The 21,350-nt window shown below is 51.3% G+C and overlaps 1 protein-coding gene across 5 annotated transcripts in view; it reads left to right on the forward strand.

The window, feature by feature from the left end:
- The window catches only part of ZNF76 (zinc finger protein 76), a 33,441-nt gene extending 12,431 nt beyond the window's left edge, over nucleotides 1-21,010 (forward strand). For 2 of the 5 annotated variants that reach the window (XM_034660587.1, XM_034660588.1), the window contains exons 2-15: nucleotides 6,101-6,269; nucleotides 10,802-10,882; nucleotides 10,994-11,071; nucleotides 12,238-12,437; nucleotides 14,850-14,966; nucleotides 15,289-15,364; nucleotides 15,922-16,047; nucleotides 16,152-16,331; nucleotides 17,081-17,265; nucleotides 17,532-17,580; nucleotides 17,675-17,838; nucleotides 18,545-18,709; nucleotides 19,465-19,578; nucleotides 20,138-21,010. In XM_034660587.1, coding sequence (XP_034516478.1) covers nucleotides 6,197-6,269; nucleotides 10,802-10,882; nucleotides 10,994-11,071; nucleotides 12,238-12,437; nucleotides 14,850-14,966; nucleotides 15,289-15,364; nucleotides 15,922-16,047; nucleotides 16,152-16,331; nucleotides 17,081-17,265; nucleotides 17,532-17,580; nucleotides 17,675-17,838; nucleotides 18,545-18,709; nucleotides 19,465-19,578; nucleotides 20,138-20,242 — 1,713 coding nt within the window. In that variant the 5' untranslated portion in view covers nucleotides 6,101-6,196 and the 3' untranslated portion in view covers nucleotides 20,243-21,010. Of the gene's footprint in view, nucleotides 1-6,100; nucleotides 6,270-10,801; nucleotides 10,883-10,993; nucleotides 11,072-12,237; nucleotides 12,438-14,849; nucleotides 14,967-15,288; nucleotides 15,365-15,921; nucleotides 16,048-16,151; nucleotides 16,332-17,080; nucleotides 17,266-17,346; nucleotides 17,581-17,674; nucleotides 17,839-18,544; nucleotides 18,723-19,464; nucleotides 19,579-20,137 lie in introns of those variants that run through there. The other 3 variants (XM_034660589.1, XM_034660591.1, XM_034660590.1) reach the window with 3 other exon arrangements.
- The last annotated feature ends 340 nt before the right edge of the window (nucleotides 21,011-21,350 follow it).

The raw sequence follows: 21,350 nt of genomic DNA on the forward strand, positions 1-21,350 counted from the left end.
ATTGAAGTCTTTTTCTATAATAACAAATACTGAATCATTTTACTACAGCTCTTCCAAATCTGGTTCGCATTTGTTTGCCACTTGACTCTCTCAGCCTCTGTCTCTCCCAACCTAGTGTCACTTTGTCCTCTCTGAGAAGTTTTGTTTATTTCCAAATGAGGAATTTTCTGAGTGAAAATTAAGTCTTCCATGCCCCCCCCCAAAGTTGAACATTCTTCTCTTTCCAAGTAAATGTTCTGGTTTTTTTCTTTTTTTCTTTTCTTTCTTTTTTTTGGCCGGGGGTGGGGGGCTTTTAAATACAGTTATCCTCTGCGCTGGCTGAAGCAGAGCACAGAAAGCCTTGTTCCAAATGTCCGAGGAGTTCGGGTTGGCAGAAAATGATGGAAGAGTGAACAGGTGCCTTTAGTCAAGGCAGCCTAGCTTGGGTATGGGTCAGATGAGATCCGAACTGTGCCAAAGTGCAGAAACACAAATATATGGTTGCCATTTAGTTTCCCATCTTTCGTGGCCCTTAATTTTCTGCTTTGAGGAAGCACATCTTGTTTCATAGAAAGACCTAAAGATCTGAAGTATCTAAAAAGCTTTTCTAAATGTTATCTCTCCCCAATAAATTATAATTTACGTTTTTACATTAGGAAACATTTATATATTATGAAGCAATACGGCTCTTTCCTGCATCAGAGCCAACAATAGGTTAAGTTCATTTTAAAATGCAACAAACAGAAGCTGGCTGCAAATTCTGGAAGAGTCTGGAGTACTCCCTAATTCATCCCTACCCATTGCCATGGCTCTTCTCTCCCCTCCCCAACCCACAATCCCCAGTCTGTCTCTCCCTTACACCCTGCTTAGGTCACTGGGGAGCTGACAAACCTCATACCCTACAAGGAGAAAACAGAGCAGCTGCCCCTGCTCCCCCTCTGTCCTTGCTCAGAAGGCCACAGGAGTTATGAATCTGAAATGTCAAGTGCAGGCAGGAAATGTGCAGTCACAGCCGTCCTATGGCAGTGACAAGCCTCTCTCTGGCTCTGCCAGTATTGCTGTTGTTAGTTTAGTACCAGCACAGAAGGATTCCGAGGAGAGCATTGTTTCACAAAGGAAAGGGAGAAAAATGGCAATCAGACACTTGTACACTCCTGGCAGCCACGAAGCACCGTCTCCCCGCCCGAGGTCAGGCTCTGTTGGAAGGCAGCACCAGAGATCAGAAAAGGTTGGAGAGCCAGAGTGGACTGTTTTAAAGGTTTATATTATGGGCTTAGGGAGGAAAATTGAATATTTAGCCTGGACATGAGAACACGTAAAGGAGTGGAGATTTGTTTTCTTTGAGTCTAAGAAGTGTTATTTTGGAAAATGTGGCTACCAGCTCTTTCCCTCTTTCCATTGTGGTCGGGTCCAGGAGGACTGGGTTTAAGTTATGGTGGCTGACACTGAAGTTAAACAATCAATAGTCAGGTGTCTTGGGTCACACTGGATTAGCAGAAGGAAGACATGCACCGGCTATGATACTGAGAGGTATGGCCCCGGGCCGGCCAGCCTGGCTTGGAATACTGGCTTCCACACTTCCTAGCTGTGGGACCTTGGAATAAATGACTCTACCTCTAAGCCTCAGTCACCTCATCCATAAAGTGGGGATAGTGTACCTATTTCTTCATAGGGTTATTTTTAAGATTAAAACAGTTAATATAGGTACAGTGCTTTGAACAGTGTCTCTGTGGCAAATAGAATTAGCACGAGCAGTGGAAAGGATTTTAGGTTCATCTGGGGCAGCACTTCACCTTACAGCTTAGGAGGCAGTCACAGGAGCTAGAATTGAGCAATAGAAGCCATTTCTTCAGACTTCTAGGCCAGGGCTGTTTCCACTACTTATCCACCTTTAGAAATGCCCGTTGCTTCAAAAGCACTTCCCTTTACGTTCCTCTTCATCCCCTCCTCCTCAGAGCCAGTTTTTCTAGGGTACTTCTGTGCCAGCACTGCGCTACATGCTGACATATGTGACCTTATTTAATCCTTACAGCACCCTGTGATGAAGGTGCTATTATTAGCCCCATTTTTTTTTTTTTACAAGTGGCATCTGAAGCTCAGAGAGGTTCAGTTACTTGCCCAAGGGTACACAGCTGCAAAGAGGTAGAGCCTGGGTTAGATCCCAGGCTGTCTCACTCCAGAACCTGTGTTGTTAACCGTGCCACAGATTTTCCTCAAAAAGTCCCAATAGAGTAACAGTTGTGCTAAATTAAACCAACTGTTGCCACAGCAGCCAGAGGAGCCAGCCATAAAGATTTGAGGCCATTTTGTAAGCCCGTTTAAACCTATCACCTGCTTTGTTTTCAGACCTAGGTCTCATGTGTGTCCTTATACTGACAATCCTGTTAACAAAAAACATGTTACCAAAAGAATTTCTCCCCCTGCTTAAGACTGAAAGTCATGGAGCAGACGAAGAGAGGCCAGGCCCAGAGCCTGTGGTTATCAGGGCTCTGGGCAAGGTTGGGGTCACTGCCAGGATCCTAGCAGACCAGGTAAGACGGGTCAGATGCCAGAATTCCCATCTAGACCAATGGTTTGCCTTTAATCCCTGTAAGACTCTCATAACAGTCTTAAACTCCCTTCTTTTCTGAAAAATGCACAAGCTTGCACATCAAAGTAGTGTTTTCAGGTGGCTTTAGCTAAAAACCTCTGTACTAGGCCGCACAGTAAAGTATTTAAGAGCGTACTCTGGAGCCAGATGGCCTGGATTCAAAATCCTCCTCTCCCACTTATTAGCTGTGCAAACTTGAGCCAAGTTACTTAGTGTCTCAGGCTTCAATTCCCTCAACTATAAGATGAGGATAATAACAGTATTTAATTGATTAATAGCCTCATGAGCATTAAATGAGTTACTATGCATAAAATGCCTAGTACACGGTCTGCTTTACAGCACTGTTCCCTATTACTGCTAGTAGGATCTTAGCCCATTCAGTAAATGTTTATGGGCAGAATGAATGAATAATCCTAGTAGGGATGGCAAGTCTAAAGTAGAACGTCCCAACCAGTGTGTCACAAGTGGGCTGTAGTTATGTAAAGATATTGACCGACTCAGCCCTTGGGGCTGCCAGAGCCCCAGCTGGTCGCTTCTGGCTTCAAGCAGCAGCATCTGCTATGTACAAACAGCCTTCTCTCTGGGTGCCCTGACAGGAAAACCGTTTGGGCGGCACTGATTGAGAAGATCAGTTGGCAGATAGTGAGTACCAAGTAGGCAGTCCAGATCCCAAATCCAGGAGAATTCTGTGGACGGGTGGCAGTGAGAATCTTAACCGCTAAACCTAGAACAAGGCTTCACTACTATGGGCTCTGGCTCAAGTAGGCCAACCGCCAATGCAAAGGAAGTCCTACCAGCAGGATGCTTCAGCACCCCCCTCCTTGCACACAGGACCCGGTGAGTCACTCCACAAGGATTTGCAGAGAGCCCACCATGAACCAGAAACCAGGCTGGAGCCCAAAGTCCTGTGTGGGCAACAAATGTGAAAGAGGCAGTGATAAGTACTGAAGTAGGTGACTCCAGGCGAGTGCATGCTAGGGAGAGGTAGCGCCAAGGGCAGCAGGGATTTGTAACGGCTCCCAGCCTTGCCTGCAAGGTGGAGCCCAAGGGCCATAGAAAGCTTTTGAAGAGTTTTGATCAAGGAAGTAGTGGATTTAGGTTTGTACTTTTTTTTCCCCAAAGATTTTATTTAAGAGAGAGCATGAACGGGGGAGGGGTCAGGCAGAGGGAGAGGGAGAAGCAGACTCCCTGCTGAGCAGGGAACCTGACCTCTGGCTGATCCCAGGACCCCAGGATCACAACCCGAGCAGAAAGCAGATGCTTAACTCACTGAGCCACCCAGGTGCCCCGTACTTTCTTTTAAAGTCACTCTGACACAATATTACAGAATGCCTAGGAATCAGGCAAGAGTTGATTTGAGGACATGCGTTAAGGAGGCTTTTACAGTAGTTAAGATGTGAAAGGTGATACTCACCCAAAGTAGGTACATAGACTTCTTAAGTTTTTTAAAATTGCTTTTAATTGAGGTATCATTGACGTACAACATTGTATTTAAGTTTTAGAGATACAACATAATGACTTAATATCTGTATGCATTGCGAAATGATCACCCCAGTTAGTTTAGTTAATATCCATCACCATACGTAATTACAGATTGTTTTCTTGTGTTGAGAACTTTTAAGATTTATTCTCTTAGCAACTGCCAGATATGCAGTTCAGTATTATTAACTATAGTCACCATGCTGTACATTATATCCCCATGACTTACTTATTTTATAACTGGAAGTTTGTAGCTTTTGACTCTCTTGATCCATTTTGCTGACCCCTGACCCCTGCCTCTGGCAACCATCAATCTGTTCTGTGCATCTATGAGTTTGAGTGTTTTTTGGGTGTTTTATATTCAATATACATTCATGAGTGAGACCATATAGTATTTGTCTTTCACTTATTTTGCTTAGCATAATACTGTCTAGGTCCATCCATGTCACAGATGGCAAGATTTCCTTCTTTTATGGCTAAATAATATCCCCTTGTATGTATGCACTACAGTTCCTTTATCCATTCGTCCATCCATGGACACTGTTTCCATGTCTCAGCTATTGTAAATAATGCTGAATGTGTCTATTTTTTTTCCTCAAGTCAGTGTTTTTATTTTCTTTGGACAAATAACCAGAAGTGGAACTGCTAGATCATATGGTAGTTTTATTTATTTTTTGAGGAACCTCCATCCTGTTTTCCAATTTACACCAATTTCCATTCCTGCCAACAGTGCACAAGGGTTCCCTTTTCTCCACATCCTCCCCAACACTTGCTGTTTTGCATCTTTTTGATACTAGCCATTCCAACAGGTGGTATCTCATTGTGGCTTTGATTTGCATTTCTCTGGTGATTAGGGATGTTGAGCATCTTTTCATGTACCTGTTGGCCATTTGGATGTCTTCTTTGGAAAATGTCGATTCAGATCCTCTACCTGGTTTTTAATTGAATTGTTTGGGGGTTTTGCTGTCAAGTTGTATGAGTTCTTCATATCTTTGGATATTAACACCCTACCAGATACATGATTTGCAGATATTTTCTCCCTTTCTATAGGTTGCCTTTTCATTTTATTAATGGTTTCCTTCGCCATGCAGGAGCTTTTTTAGTTTGATGTAGTCCCACTTGTTTATTTTTGTTTTTGTTTCCTTTGCTTTTTGGGTCGAGTCCAAAAAATTGTAACCAAGACCATGTCAGGGAACTTACCACCTATGTTTTCTTCTAGAAGTTTTATGGTTTCAGGTCTTACATTCAAGTCTTTAATCCCTTTTGAGTTAATTTTTGTGTATGGTGTCAGATAGTGGTGTATCGAGACTTTTGAGGGAAAAGGAGGATCAAGGATGACCCCACTGATTCTGGGTGACTGGAAATGCCAGCCCAGGGGTAGGGGATACTGAAAGAGGAACAGTTCTGGGGAGCACATCAGGAGTTCTGTTGGGGACTCATTCTGTTTGTGAGGCCTGGGGGATGTTCACTGACATTGGTCAACAAGGCCAGTGGTTGGATGGATCCAAGCACAGGAGAGCTGTCAGAATGTGTAGAGATGCGATGTGTGCAGAACCAGCAGCATTGGGGCTGGCAGCCTGCCTTTAAGGGGGCTTCCTCTTAAGGAGAGTGAGTTTAAAGATTTTATTTATTTATTCGAGAGAGAGAGCGAGCAAGCAGGAGCAGGGGGAGGGGCAGAGGAAGAAGGAGAAGTGGCTCGCTGCTCAGCAGGGCTCGATCCCAGGACTCAGGGATCACGATCTGAGCTGAAGGCAAACACTTAACTGACTGAGCCACCCAGGCACGCCAGGAGAGTGAGTTTAAAAGTGGGTTTTGATCAGTGAATCTTACTTTACAGTCAGCTTGGCTGGTGTGCTTCTGTTGTACGCTCAACTTTTAGCATTCTTCAATATTTTATATTTTGAACCTTCTTCACAAAAGCCAACATAGTTCTATATTTTGAAGAATTCATCTCTTTTTCTTCTTGGCTGGCCTCATTCACTCTTTCCTTATGTGTCCTTGTAGCAGGAGGAAGCTATGTAACTCATAATGTGACACTGTCCATTTTCTCAGACTTGTGACCCAGAAGGAAATCTCTGACCTTAGCCGTGGCTGTTGGTGCTGGCCAGAAGCCAACTTCATGTCTGAGTGTACGAGTAGCAGTTTGCCATGGAGAGCTTGGGGCTGCAAACGGTGACCCTCAGTGATGGGACGACAGCCTATATCCAGCAAGCTGTCAAAGGTGAGTGTTTCCAGATACCCCAGATTCTCACCCTGTCCCCCAGCCTCTGGAGACAACTGTCCCCTTCTGAGTCTCACTACCACCGTGCCCTCCCACTTGCATGCCATAGCTTACTCGGCATGAGAATTTCGTGAGTCATTGACAAAAAGGGAACTCTTTAAAAGAAAATGCCATTGAGGCCAGCCTAGAAAATCAGACTAGCCCAGCTAGAGGAACCAAGACCTCTGAAAGGCAGAATTCCTTACATGTGGTAAGTAGGTCATAAATATTTCTGGAAATGAATGAACACTGTGCTGGTTATATGACTTCCTGCTTTTCAGATAATTCCCTGTGCAGTTTCTCAGTGCTTTCTAGAAACTTTCAAGTAAGTTAAGCCATGTACAGAGGGGAACACCAAGCATAGATCTCGTGGCTTAGGCCCCACTAAGGTTGCCAGGAATAAAAATACAAGTTATATAGTTAAATTTGAATTGGGAAAAAAAACTGAATTGCAGATAAACAATGAATAATTTTGCAGTGCAAGTATGTCCCAAATACTGCATCAGCTAGATATGTATAAACATGGGAGGAAGCACTAAAAATAGTAAAATAATGGGGTGCCTGGGTGACTCAGTCTGCTAAGTGTTGGCCTTGGCTCAGGTCATGATCCTGGGGTCCTGGGATTGAGCCCCACATCGGGCTCTCTGCTCAGCGAGGAGTCTGCTTCTCCCTCCCCCTCTGCCCGTGCTCGTGTGCCCTCTCTCTTTCTCTCTTAAATAAATAAATAAAATCTTTAAAAAAATGAAATTAAAATAGTAAAATAATAATACTAAGTACTGAAAAAGAATTTGCTGTTTATCTGAAATTTGGATTCACCTGAAATTCGATTCTCAAGAAACTTAAATTCAAGGTGGGTGTGGAGTCAGAACTGAGCGTCACTGAAGGACAGGGCCTTCGGGCCAGGGACACTCACCGCTGTGACAGCCTCCTTCCTCACCAGCATTCGCAGGCGTGCCAGATGGCCTGCCTGTCCTCCTCGGACAGCACTGGGCAGCCATCGCCTCGCTCCTGCTCTTTATTTTGCCTCTTCTGGACCCTGTGAGCACCACCGTCCTCGTGAAGGCGCTGTCATTGCAACATTGCCTGCCTTCATTTCAACACACTGTGAAAGTATATTTCAGTTCCCAAGAGAAATTGTTTGTTGATTTTATTTTAAATTGTCTGCTTCCTGATGACGACAAAGAGGCCCCTTAATCTCATTAGTAAGCTCTTTCCATATGACAGCATTGGCGGGGGGTTTGCCTTCTGGAAAGGTTTTTTTGTCAAGAGCTGTCTATGCTGGGTGGGTCTGGTTGGCTTCGTCTGCTTGAGAGCGGAACTTCTCTGGAATACTTTTGGAGCCTGAAACTTTCTGTTTGCAGACTTCCCAACACAGGTCTTGCCCCTCTGCTGCAGTTGCAGCGGAATGAGACCGAAGAACTTAGGAAGCATGGAAATGGCTGTGTCTGCTCCCCGGACCTAGTTATTCTCCGTGCCTTGGTCTTCTGCTGTGAATGAATGGTCGAGTGAATGAATAAAAAGCAAGTGGCCACGCTTGGCCTGAGAAAGCCACCCTCTTTTCTTATGTCTTCGCCTTTAATGTGTGGGTCTCCTTGCCTCCCACACCTCCCCATTTATCTTGTCGCTGTTCTCTGGCTGTTCTCTGGCTCCTCCACGGCGCTGTCGCATGTGCGCACACAGACTATGCACAACCAATTTCATACTGCTGAGGGGAGAGCCAGCCTTCAGGAACCAGGACCACACTCCCCCAGTGAGCTCCTCCGAAGCTCTTGACCAGGGCACTGTCATCGTTGTCAGCAGCCAGCTCTCTCTGGGCCCAGCTCAGGCAGCAGGCGGCCTAAAAGTTGATGAGATTTGTCTGTCATCAGGGTAAGCATGAAACGTGTTATTCAAGCCCAACACTTTTGAGAGTGGAAGAGTGTGTTGTGAATAAAAATTCACTGAGACTGTTCGGGGCAAACGGGAACATAGGGCTACCTCCCCATAATGGGACATGAGGGCCATGTCAGTCAGCTGTCGTCCCCACCTGGCCCTCTGCGTTGGCGTCTCTGGTGTGAGAGGTGATTCTAGGTTGACATCTTTTGTCAAGTAACTCTTTTCAACCTTTGGTCTTGTGCCTCCAAGCAGTCGCCACTGTGCTAGCAGAATCTCTACGGCTCTCAGAACCCCAAGTGTGGCGCCCTGGCCATGACAGATAAGGCATTAAATGCAGGAAGAGGTGAGGGGGTCCCACTCCCTCTTCTTACTGCCTTTCTCCTACTTCTTACCTTTGTCTCTACCTCGCCTGTCTTCGGCTCAGTTGTAGAATTGTGGGTTATTGACCTGAGAAGACTCGGTGTGGAGGCAACTTTGCGGATTCTTCTGAGGGGGACATAGCAGAGTTAGGCCAGAAGCAGTTGCCTGGTCTTTTCCCCACATAAGAGCTCAAATTCCTAAACCTGAAACTTGTGAAGAAAGGAGTCAGCAAACCACTTGTCACGAACTCTTCCCTCTTCCTTCTTACCTTTCTCACTCCTTTCCCCCATATCCCCTGGGAAACTCACTGGACATGAGGAGAGGCCTGTCTAATCCTAATTCTATAAAGATTTTTTTTTACTTTATTTATTTGCAAGAGTGAGAAAGCACAAGCAGGCGGAGCAGCAGGCAGAGGGAGAAGCAGGCTCCTCACTGAGCAGGCAGCCCGCTGCAGGACTTGATCTTAGGACCCTGGGATCATGACCTGAGCCGAAGGCAGATACTTCACCGACTGAGCCACCCAGGCATCCCTGTCTAATCCTAATTCTACATTTTTAAAAAATTTATTTATTTATTTATTTATTTATTTATTTGACAGAGAACAAGCAGGGGGAGCAGCAGAGGGAGATGGAGAAGCAGGCTCCCACTGAGCAGAGAGCCCGACACGGGGCCCAATCCCGGGACACTGGGATCATGATCTGAGCTGAAGGCAGACGCCTAACTGACTGAGCCACCCAGGAGCCCCTAATCCTAATTCTAAGCCAAAGAGCCTGTTGCTCTTATAAGTGCTTCCCAGTAAGCCCCCCCTCTACCGTCACCATGTCTAAAAATAAATAAGCGAATGAATGAAATCTTTAAGAAAAAAATGCTTCCCAGTAAGGATCTGAGGCAAAGGAAAGGTAATATCCCAGGAACTCTGGAGTCTTGTTACGTTTTATACTGCTTGCTCGTTGCCTTAAGTGAGTCATCTTTTAATTAGAAAATTGAAATGATAATGTCAGAGATGAATGGAGGAGACATTCCCCACAGTGGCAGTGGAAGAAGGCCTAGCGGACAAGCAGTAGCACAGCAGTTGCGTTCACATTAGCTCCCTGTCGCTTTATTTTGTTTCTTCCAAAATGCAGAGCGGGTTTATGATGATAAAAGCTAAAGCTTGGGGTGCCTGGGTGGCACAGTCCGTTAGGCATCCTACTCTTGGTTTTGGCTCAGGTTGTGATCGCAGGGTCGTGGGATCAAGCCCTGAGTTGGGCTCTGCGCTCAGTGAGGAAGTCTGCTAAAGTTTCTCTCTCTCCCTCTCTCTCTGCCCCTCCCTGCCGCTCGCTTTCTCTCAAATAAATAAGTAAATCTTTTTTTTTTTTAAGATTTTATTTATTTATTTGACAGAGAGAGACAGCCGGTGAGAGAGGGAACACAAGCAGGGGGAGTGGGAGAGGAAGAAACAGGCTCCCAGCGGAGGAGCCTGATGTGGGGCTCGATCCCAGAAAGCCAGGATCACGCCCTGAGCCGAAGGCAGATGCTTAATGACTGAGCCACCCAGGCGCCCCAATAAATAAGTAAATCTTAAAAAAAAAAAGCCAAGGCTTATTGAGGGCTGACCACCCAGGCTCCTGGCATTGTTTTATATTCATTAATTTATTTAACCCTCACAGCAACCCAGTGACAAAGACACAGTTTTTAATCCTCTTTTTAAGAGGAGGAAACTGAGGCCCAGGGAGGTTAATAAACTGTCTGAGAACACACAGCTAGTAAGGAGGAGAGCTGAAATTCAAACCCAGGATGCCTGGACAGTTCCAGAGCCGCTTGCTTTTAACCACTACGCTATGTTGCCTTATTACAAGCTCTAGTTCTGGCATACTGCACAGCGGGAGACAAGGAAGGTACTTGGATTTGTTAGTCTGAGTGCTGAATTTTGACCCACTGAGGTCTTTCCAGGTTTCAGGGCATTCTTTGTTCTCTATTTAGATCATTCTTGGCAGCTTATCGTTAGGCTGAAGTCCCCACTTCAGCGGGCATGGGTGGAATGATGAAGTTGCTCCTCCCTGAGTAGAGGAAGGGACTCTGCTGTGGGGTTCCTCGTGGTGGGATGTCTTCACCCCGAGTACTGCTGAGCCCCAGGCCCAGGGAAGCAAGGAGCAGGGGAAATAGGGCATGTCGCCTGTGCTTAGACATGCCTCAGACAGGCCTCTTCGAGAAGCAGGCGGGTGTCCCCCGTCCCTCTTCAGGGCCTGACCTGCGCCTCTCTGTTTCCACCTGCACAGGAGAGAAGCTGCTTGAAGGGCAAGTGATCCAGCTCGAGGACGGGACCACCGCATACATTCACCAAGTGACGGTGCAGAAAGGTGAGCGCACCCCAAGATACCCCAGCCTCATGGAGGCCAGGCAGCTCCCATTGAGGGAGGGGTGGGATGGTATCGAGCTCCAGAGAAAGGCAAACATTGCTCTCCTTACAGAACCTCTCTCCTTTGAGGATGGACAACCTGTACAGCTGGAAGATGGCAGCATGGCCTACATACACCGCACACCCAAAGGTGGGGTCACGGTCATCACGACTGGCGGGCGGAAGGGAGACAGGATTGGCAGAGGTTGGGGCATAGCCGTGGGAGCTGGAGTGCCCAAGCTCACCTGGATTAGCAGGCTCGCCTACCTTCCCTGGTGCCCACCATCGGAGCGGCAGTGTCTGCCTCCGGGAAACTGAGCCCTGGGGCTCAATAGCATGGGCCTCGGCGGTGGCTTTGTCTCTGACACAGCTGCAAGCTCTTAGGTCTTTAGATAGGACCTAAGGACATCATCCAAGACCAGGAGTAAAAACTTAGTAACATTTAAGACTGAAGTCTCTAAGTACTGAGGAGTAATGGTTTATTCCTTCTGCAGGTAGTTTCTTGAGCAGCTGCTGCGTGGCAGGCATTGCACTAGGTGTGGAGTGTACAAGTGAGAACAGAGGCAGACGTGCTCCCTGCTCTTCTAGAGGCCAGTGGGGGAAATAGAAGTGAGACAAACTGTCACCAATGAACTGATTATCATAAACGGAGATCCAGTTCAGTGAGGGCTTCCCTGCAGGAGGGACGCTCAGGCTGAGAACTGAAGGGTAGACTTAGCTGGAGGAAGAGAGACAGCAGGGAACAGAAGGAACAGCATGTGAGGCTCAGAGGTAGGAGGAGGAAGAATGGCATGTTCCAAGGAACTGCTAGGAGCCAGAAGTTTGGTGGGGGCCAGTGGGGGGGGTGCGGCAAGGTAGGTAAGATGAGAGAGGCAGGGACCAGAGCGTTGGGGCTTGAGTGTCAAGATAAGGGTTTTGTTGTCGGGCTCTATCCTGAGACCCGTGGGAAGCAGTGGAACCATCAGGTAACATGATCTCCTGTGTCCTGCAAAGATCCCTCTTGATGCTGTGCGGCCTGGAGGGAATTAGAGGGCCACCAGTTAGGAGGTTCTTGTGGTCATCTAAGGCCAGCAGGATGATGATCCCTTCGGGTCCTCAGGGACCTCCTGAGCTCCAGTCAGTGCTCCATAGGAGACCTTGTCCTTGGGAGAGCTGGCCCTAGAAGAAGGGCCAGCCAGAGTGAATCACCCAAGGGGAGGGACCAGGAGATGCTGAAACCTTCCTTGGTGTATGTACTTCTCATTACCTTCAAGCCAGGGTCCCTGCCATACCTCTTGCCCTTGTGTGGCCCCGGGGCTAACCACATGTTCCCCGCAGAGGGCTATGACCCCAGTGCCCTGGAAGCCGTCCAGCTGGAAGACGGATCCACCGCCTACATTCACCACCCCGTGGCTGTGCCACCAGACAGCGCCATCCTGGCCGTGCAGACGGAGGTGGGCTTGGAGGACCTGGCCGCGGAGGATGACGAGGGCTTCAGCGCAGACACAGTGGTGGCCCTGGAGCAGTATGCCAGCAAGGTGAGCTCGTGGAGCCTGACGTGGCCCGTCAGCTCCCTTGGCCCCTAGAATGCCAGCACTCTAGGGGACAAGGGCAGTCCTGGGGTTGGGCCTGGCCCGAGCTACTCCCCTTCTTGCCCCTCCACCCCGGCTCCCCCGACGCATCTGTGACATCACTGCCCACGGCGTGTGCGACAGCATAGCTGGGGCCGCCGACAGCTGCTGACACTCCCCCGGTTTATGCCGTCTCCGAGGAGGGAAGGCGGCTGCAAGGAACGGTGACATTTGTACAGTGGCGACTTAAAGCCAGCTTCACTTTGGCTGTTGTAATCCTCTTCCGTGCTGCTGGAGAAAGCCCTTGTCAGTGACTTTATTAGTTTTCCGGGCCCCCGAGGTCAGACGGTCTCGTATTTATTTCTTCTCTGCAACTCATTTAGTCATTTGGGAAAATAACCTCAGTAGGCAGTGACGAGGGCAGATGCAGCGAGCAGATGGGGTTCTTGGAACAGGGGCTCGCACAGCAGCTCAGCTGCGAGGGAGGAAGATCCTGGCTGTCCCGGTGTTGGTCAGTCGGGGCTCTCTCTGCCAGAGCGGCGGTCCCACCCACGGGGGAAGTAGGCACGGAGATCTGTGAGCCTGCCAAACCGGGGGACACCCTCCCTGGGGTGAACTGCAGAGCCGCAGAGGGGACATGGCAGGGCTTCCTGGGGCACTGATGTTACCCAGAGATTTGGGGGGAGTTGTTTTTATACTAAGACTATGTGGCAGTATCAGAGGAGAAGAGGAAACTCATGTCTTTCCAACACTGAAGCACAAAACTTGATAGCAGACCACTTTGGGCTCTGCCCACTCCCACCGCCATCCCCTGCGGTGTGTTCGAGAAGCCGTAAATTTGAGACTTGCTCCTGTTAGAAATCCAACTGGGCTTGGAACAGAGACAACATGACCCCCAAGATCTGTGCTGGCTCTGCCTCTCCCTAGTCTGACCTTGAGTGAGTCGTTCTGCTCCCAGGCCTTAGCTCGCTCCTCTGAGAGGATGAGACAGGACTAGATGACCTCAGAGGTCACTTCCAACCCTGAAGTTCCTTGATTCCCCCGAGAGCCAGTGAGGCATGGCAATGAAATCCGAACACCTGAGTGCGTTAGCCCGCCAAGCAGGCCTGGCCACCTGTGACTCTCCCCCCGCCATTCACCAGCTGTTTAAGTGTCTGTGAAATTTTGTCAGCTGCTTGACCCCCTGACCTGGAGCTGACAGACCTTGCCATGAATTTGGCTCACCAGTTCGTCTCCTACTCCCCGTGCCTTCCCGAGTTCCATTTCAGGAGCTCCTGGGAAGGCCAAAGTATCCTGGAAACAAAGACTAAGGGACAGTCCCAACAGGACCCTGCTCAGGAAAGCAGAAGAGCAGTCAGGGCTCACTGAAGCCCGGGGCAGGTGTGAGGCAGTGTTCCCGAGAAAGATGACAGGGGAGGGGACTTGTCAGCCAGCTGGGTGCTGTGGTTAGAGCCGAAACTTCTGGTGAGGACCTGCAGGCCCCTGCACTGGGCGCTTCTGCAGTTTGCTGCTTGTGGCCACCTCATGCTGGTGAACCCAGGTGAGCTTACCCCACAGCAGGCCTCCTTGTTAATGCCCCTGCTGAGCACTGGTCTCCCACAGGGAGGGAGGGGTCTCCTCCCATCAGAGGATAACGGTGTCCAGAGTTGTGGCTTCTTAGGTGCGTGTGGTCAAAAGTGGAGGCTGCTGGGGTACTTGGCTGGCTCAGTAAGTGGAGCGTGGGACTCTTGATCTCAGATTGTGGGTTCAAGTCCCATACTGGGAGTAGAGATTACTTAAAAATAGAATCTCAAGGAGTACGTGGGTGGCACAGTTGGTTGAGTGCCCGACTCTTGGTTTTGGCTCAGGGTGTAATCTCAGTGTCCTGAGATCAAGCCCCACGTCAGGCTCCACGCTCAGCGTGAAGTCTGCTTAAGATTCTCTCTCCCTCTGCCCCTCCCCCTTCGCACTTCTTGCACGTGCTCTCTCTGTCATAAATAAATACATTGATGAAAAATAAATAATTTTTCTTTTAAGATTTTTTTTTAAAAAGTGGGGGTTGCTAGCTCTCAGCCTAGCTTGGGGGTGGCCTGAATGGCCACCTTACATCACTGTCTGGGAGATGGCCTTCCTTGCATAGCTGTCACACCCCCTGTGACATTGAGTCCTCCCTCTGTCTGTGACAAGTGGGTGGGGACTCCACATGCCAGCCCTGTTCCTCTGTAGGGTGCTTCAGTGCCTGTTTCCTGTCTATCTTGGTCTGTCTTCCCTGGTTGCCCTTCTCCCCCTGGCAGGTTTAACTCTGTGTGTTGGGTCATAAACTGCCAGCTGGGCCCTGTATCCTACCTCCTCTCTCTCGTCATTGAGGAGGATAGGAGCCTCGAGACTTTTTTCCCTCAGGTCCTGCATGACAGCCAGACTCCCCATAACGGCAAAGGACAGCAGGTTGGGGACAGAGCATTCCGCTGTGGCTACAAAGGCTGTGGGCGTCTCTATACCACTGCTCATCACTTAAAGGTAAGGTCATCAAGCACACCTTTCAGCCTTACTGTTTTCCCCACCGGGCTGTAATTCTACCTTCCCGCTTTGACTAGAACCGGTCCCTGCTCTACTGAAAGGAAGAGATGAGTGTACTGAAATGTCAGCGTAGGGGCCTGTGACACACGTGAAGAGGGCAGGAAGGAAGAGAATCAGGGAGGGCCCTCTGGAGGAGGTGGCCTCTCAGCTAAAGAGCAGAATACAGGAGATGGCCAGGACCGATACCTTGAGCCCTAAAGACAACCGAAGAGCCCTTCCATACCCCAGTCCCTCTGAGTCCCATGGTTGCTTGTCCTCACAGGTGCATGAAAGAGCTCATACGGGTGATCGTCCATACAGGTGTGATTTCCCTAGCTGCGGAAAGGCCTTTGCCACAGGTAACCTACCTGGAAGCAGACTAAATAAAGGTGGACTGCTTCCAGCTAAGGGTGGAGAGTTCTAGATTCACTTTGGGAATTTCCTGCCTTCTTGGAGAAACTGCTGCCCAAGCGCTCTGACTTGCAGGGCACCATCTTTGGAGGAAACCCCGTTGTGAGAAGTGGGGGCAGCATAGTCCAGGCCCACGAAGGGAGCCAGGGGCTTGGTAGAGAGACCCTACCTCCTGCATCGGCTGTGGAATATTTGGGCTATTGGCATCTCTCTGGGCTTCATTTCCCCTCGGAAACCTCTAGCTGTAGCTCTCAGACTCATGTTCCAGAATGGCAGTGGCTGCCCCTGGAGAGGGGGAGGAGAGCAGCATGGGCTTTTCCAACCCCTCTGATCTGTGCCAGCTGGGTAGGGATAGAGGCAGACATAGGCTTCTTGTGCCTGAGTTGCTGTGGAACCTCACAGAACACACTTGAAGATGGAGAGCCTCTGAATTCAGATAATGAGGCAGTGGGGAATGAGATTCCGCGGAGTGCTCTTCTCATCCCTCCCTCCCACACGCGGACAGGGTATGGGCTGAAGAGCCACGTGCGCACCCACACCGGTGAAAAGCCGTATAAGTGCCCAGAGGAGCTGTGCAGCAAGGCCTTCAAGACCTCAGGTGACCTGCAGAAGCACGTCCGGACCCACACCGGTAGGCTGGCCCTGCCCCGTTCACACTTGGACCTGGAGCGCCTTACTCTGGCATGACCGGCCCACTTCCTGAGCCAGCCCGCCCCACACACCCCATCTCCACAGGTGAACGCCCATTCCGGTGCCCCTTCGAGGGCTGCGGCCGCTCCTTCACCACATCAAATATCCGCAAGGTACACGTGCGCACCCACACAGGCGAGCGGCCCTACACCTGCCCCGAGCCCCACTGTGGCCGCGGCTTCACCAGCGCCACCAACTACAAGAACCACGTGCGCATCCACACAGGTGGGCCAGCCGGCACGCGAGAAGCGCCCCTTCTGAGGCCCTGGCCCTCTCGACTCTAGGCTTCTGACCCGAGACATGTTCTCAACTCCGACCCGGAGCCCTTCGGCTGGCCATTGCAGGCTGGCCTGTGGGCGGGGAGAGGGGGCTCTGTGGTTCCAGCCAGAACCACTGTCTCACTTGCAGTGAGTGGTTCCTCCCTTTCCGATTAGGTCTCGAACAACAGGTCCCATGGGCCCTCTCAAGCTCCCTGCCACCCCCCTACGCTCACCCTGAATTATCCCCTTCCGGCTGACCTCCCGGGAAAAGGCCAGGGTCAGGTGTGACGGGGGAAAAGCAGAGTGAAATGTCACCCTTAGCTCCTCACCTCCTCCACTGTCCATAAGACTCCTGTGTATCCTCGCCCTCCCCCGTGTCACGTCCCTCGTCCAGTCTTACGTGTCATCTCTCAGCATATGTGTCCCCTCCCTCCTCCTTCACCCCTGCTATGTCAGTCACCCCTCTCTATCTCCTGCCTCTTCTGTTCACAATCTTCACCTTTACGAGCCCCCCGGATCCCCCCACCAGTCTCTTCACTTGCCCCCAGCCTTCCCTCCAGGCTTGGCGGTCCCACACTCCTGTCCCCTCTGTTCCGCTGGCCGTCACCCCCAGCTGTGTCTGTTCAGAGTCCCAGGTCTCAGTCTGTCTCCCTCCCCTTAGTTTTCCCCTTGCCAGCCCCAGTTCCCGCCCCCCTCACAGCCCAGTGTCCCCAGGGGAGAAGCCATACGTTTGCACGGTCCCAGGCTGCGGGAAGCGCTTCACCGAGTACTCGAGCCTGTACAAGCACCACGTGGTGCACACGCACTGCAAGCCGTACACCTGCAGCGCGTGCGGCAAGACCTACCGACAGACCTCCACGCTGGCCATGCACAAGCGCAGCGCCCATGGCGAGCTGGAGGCCACNTCTCCCACCCCCGGCCCCTTAGTTTTCCCCTTGCCAGCCCCAGTTCCCGCCCCCCTCACAGCCCAGTGTCCCCAGGGGAGAAGCCATACGTTTGCACGGTCCCAGGCTGCGGGAAGCGCTTCACCGAGTACTCGAGCCTGTACAAGCACCACGTGGTGCACACGCACTGCAAGCCGTACACCTGCAGCGCGTGCGGCAAGACCTACCGACAGACCTCCACGCTGGCCATGCACAAGCGCAGCGCCCATGGCGAGCTGGAGGCCACGGAGGAGAGCGAGCAGGCCCTGTACGAGCAGCAGCAGCTCGACGGTGAGGGCTACGGGCAGGAGGTGAGAGCGGGGACAGGCCAGGCCTCCCCGTGGCCCGCCGGTGGCAGGTGTCAGCTCGGGCTCTCCTCTCCCAGCCGCCTGCGCAGCCGAGGAGAGCCCGCCACCCAAACGCCCCCGCGTTGCCTACCTCTCGGAGGTGAAGGAAGAGGGCAGTGACATCCCAGCCCAAGTGGCCATGGTGACCGAGGAGGATGGGGCCCCCCAGGTGGCTCTGATCACTCAGGATGGTGCCCAGCAGGTACAGGCTCTGGGTGGGGGGCTGCGGGGGGGGGTGGGCCGCTCTGGCTGGTCCCCTCTCCACTCTCTCTGGGGAGTCCTGAAGTTCTGAGAGCCCTACCCTCATCCAGGTTCTCTTTTTAGCCTCATGGAGCTCCGAGAGCTGAGGCTGAGGGTACCGAGTCTTGTCAGCCAGGCCCTCCTCATGCTTCCACCTCAGCCTCTGGAACTGCTAGAGCACAGTTAGTAGCCTCTGTCTTTACGTGGAGGCTGACAGGTCCTGATGGTCTGAGTGAGACACTTGGCTGTCCTTCTCAAGAGAGGCTTGTTGATAGGGGGCCAGAGCATGGTGTAGGGTCCGGAGCCCCGGGGTTTCTAGCCAGCAGGATAATAGGACCCTTGTTAGCACCCTCACTATCGAGTGCACCTCTGTCTTTTGGAGTTGACATGAGGATGAAATTGGGTCGAGACCCCGAACTACACGGAACAGTCCTGAGGCAAAGTGGTGGTAAATAGAAGTGGTCAGCAGAATTCTTCTAGTGTCTCCTTTTGGCAAGCAAAGACCTGTTTTCCTTGCTTATCCCTGTCCCCCTCCCCCTCTGTGACATGAGGCTAATCTTCTGGCTTCTCAAGAAGCTAACCTCGTCTGTGAGAGTGGGTACACCCACCCAGGGGCTTTCAGACAACCTGCCACTGCACTCCCAGCTCACCTTCCTTCCTATCGGCAGGTCAGCCTGTCCCCGGAAGACCTGCAGGCCCTGGGGAGTGCCATCAGCATGGTGACCCAGCACAGCAGCACCACCCTCACCATACCCAGTGAGGACGATGACCTGGCCACGTCTGGCACACATACGGTCACCATGGTCAGCGCTGATGGCACCCAGACGCAGCCCGTATGACCAGGCGGTTTGCTTGGGGTTTCTTGTTCTCTTGTCCTTCCTTTTTGTGGGGTGGGCATTAACATGCAGGCTGACCTGTCTGGCCTTCTTACAGGGACTGAGATTCCCCCCATAAGAAAAGGGTCTGTCTTCTCCATGGTGGCTCTGTGCCAGCGGTTCTCTGGAAAAGCATTTCACGGGGGTCAAGAGACAGTTTCTATTTTTTTTTTTTTTAAAGATTTTATTTATTTATTCGACAGAGATAGAGGCAGCCAGAGAGAGAGGGAACACAAGCAGGGGGAGTGGGAGAGGAAGAAGCAGGCTCATAGTGGAGGAGCCTGATGTGGGGGCTCGATCCCATAACGCCGGGATCACGCCCTGAGCCGAAGGCAGACGCTTTAACCGCTGTGCCACCCAGGCGCCCCAAGAGACAGTTTCTAAATCTTGATCTACCCCTAATTTGCTTTGCTACCACAGGCAGCTCACTTTTCCACGGACTTCAGTCCAGTTTCAAATAAGATTAAATTACCTCTGGGCCTTTTACAGCTCTGACCTTCTGTGAATCCAAATCCCTAAATTAAGTTGGCTCTCAGAGAAAAATGCCATCTCACTAAGCTCTGAACCCCATGCTAATTAATCTGACCTATAATGGTTTTATCCATCCGCTTCTGGCTTGTCCCAGCCACCTTGCTTGAAGGGATTTTTATTTGTATTGGAGGGAGGGAGAGTAACGTAGGTGGGTTGGAAAATCTCATTATTTTATCTTTCAGGTTACGATCATTACCTCTGGGGCTGTGGTGGCTGACGACTCAAGTGTAGCATCCCTTCATCACCAACAGGTGGCACTGTTGGCCACAGCCAACGGAACACACATCGCGGTGCAGGTGGGTAGAGGTCCCAAAGCCTGAGAAAGGAAGGAATAAGGAGGGGAGAGGAAGGAGACCAAGATCTTGAAGAGAAGGGCATTTGGCCCGAAAAAGAGCTCATTTCAGAAGACAAATCCTTTTCTGCCTACATCCACACAGCTGTCTCAACTCTTTCTTGATGGAAGCAGAGTGCTGAACCCCTTCCAGCTTTCAGAATAATTTCAATGGCAGCATGGTTGGTGGTCTAAACCCTTTGTCTCTTAGTGTCTCCATTTCTTCCTCAGGAAAATAAGTGGACTCAAGTAGATGATTACTGAGGTCCCCTCCAGCCAGGCATCCCCTTCTGTGAACAAGCCCCTCTCTCTGACCCTGGACCATGCTGTGGCTCCCCAGCCATGGCTAGCCTACTGGGACTCTATCGGCGAACTTGCTGTTCGTGGGGGCCCCACTAAGTGTTCAGTATGTGGCACTGGGCAGATGGAGGGGATTCAGAAAAGTAGGCCACATACTCACTAGCACTAGAATCTGGTGGGAAGTGTCTCACTCTCTCTTTGCTTCTCTACCCCCTTCTCCGCAGCTGGAGGACCAGCAGACCTTAGAGGAGGCCATCAGCGTGGCCACTGCTGCCATGCAGCAAGGGGCCGTGACCCTGGAGTCCACAGAGTCAGAGAGTGGCTGCTGAGTCCCCAGGGGCTGGATTCCACACCGTGTCAGAGGAGGGGCCATGCCACACAGGCATCCCTGCCTCCCAGGGCCCGGGCTGCGGCCGACACTTGGAAGGTGGCCACAGAGGTCTCCAGGGAGAGACGGCAGCAGGAAAACAGCCTCACTGAAGGGGATGACGGGGCCCTGCCCCAGAGGAGGGCTGCGCAGCTGGAATCGGAGGAGTGCATCATCCATAGGAGCTGAAGAGGAAAAGCGGGTCACCAGGCTGCCCTGGGGCATCCCCTCCTCAGAATCAGCTGGGTGCCCACTCTCCTCCCTCCAGAGAACACCCTTCCTACCCTCGGTCCACCCCCCTTCTCAGGTGGCAATTGGGACTGCTGTGGGGACTGGTCCTCTGTTCTGACTGGTCATTGCCCACCAGGGGAAGGGGCCGACAGCTCTTCAGCCCAGTAGGAGCAGAGCAGGCCCAGCCCTGCTTCTCCCAGCAATAACCACCTCCCTGGAAGCCTGCCAAGGTGCCTGGCCACTTGGCAGCAGGGTTTCCTGCCACCATAGAACCGCTCAGGGGCCTGTGGCTGGAGAAAAGGTGCCCAGCCCCACCCACCCCAGCCACCCCCTCTCCTCTCTGTGGCAGAGAGGCAGGGAGCGGCCTTGTACATACTGGGGATTGGGTTTAATTTGTTTTGGTTTGTTTTTTTAAATTCCGTTTTGATAATTTTTTTCCTGCTCTGGTTGGTGGTGGCAAATGGGTGAATGAGTATTTAATAAAAGTTCCAAGTTTCCACCTGGGTCCCTCCCTTCCTCCTTTCAGCTTTGGGCCCTGATAGCAGGGCTGGTCAGATCAGGCTCTTAGCCCTGTATCCCCGGCACAACCCCACTCAGCGTCAGTGCCGGGTTGGTGGGACTGGCCTCCCAGGGGCACAGGGGGAGGAAGGCCAGGTGTAAGAAAAGCCCCAAGGAGCCGCCGGGGGCTTCCTGCCTGTACCTGAGCAGATGGGCTCCAGGGTGGCCAGATGGGCCCAGGGTGACCACTGCCCCCAGGCTCTGGTTAGATTTCTGGCATCAGGGTGGTTGGACTGGAGGAATTGTGTTTTCTCCTGCCTTACCTCTTGTGATATAGAGCC

The sequence above is a fragment of the Ailuropoda melanoleuca genome, chromosome 5, assembly GCF_002007445.2.
Source record: "Ailuropoda melanoleuca isolate Jingjing chromosome 5, ASM200744v2, whole genome shotgun sequence".
NCBI lineage: Eukaryota > Metazoa > Chordata > Mammalia > Carnivora > Ursidae > Ailuropoda > Ailuropoda melanoleuca.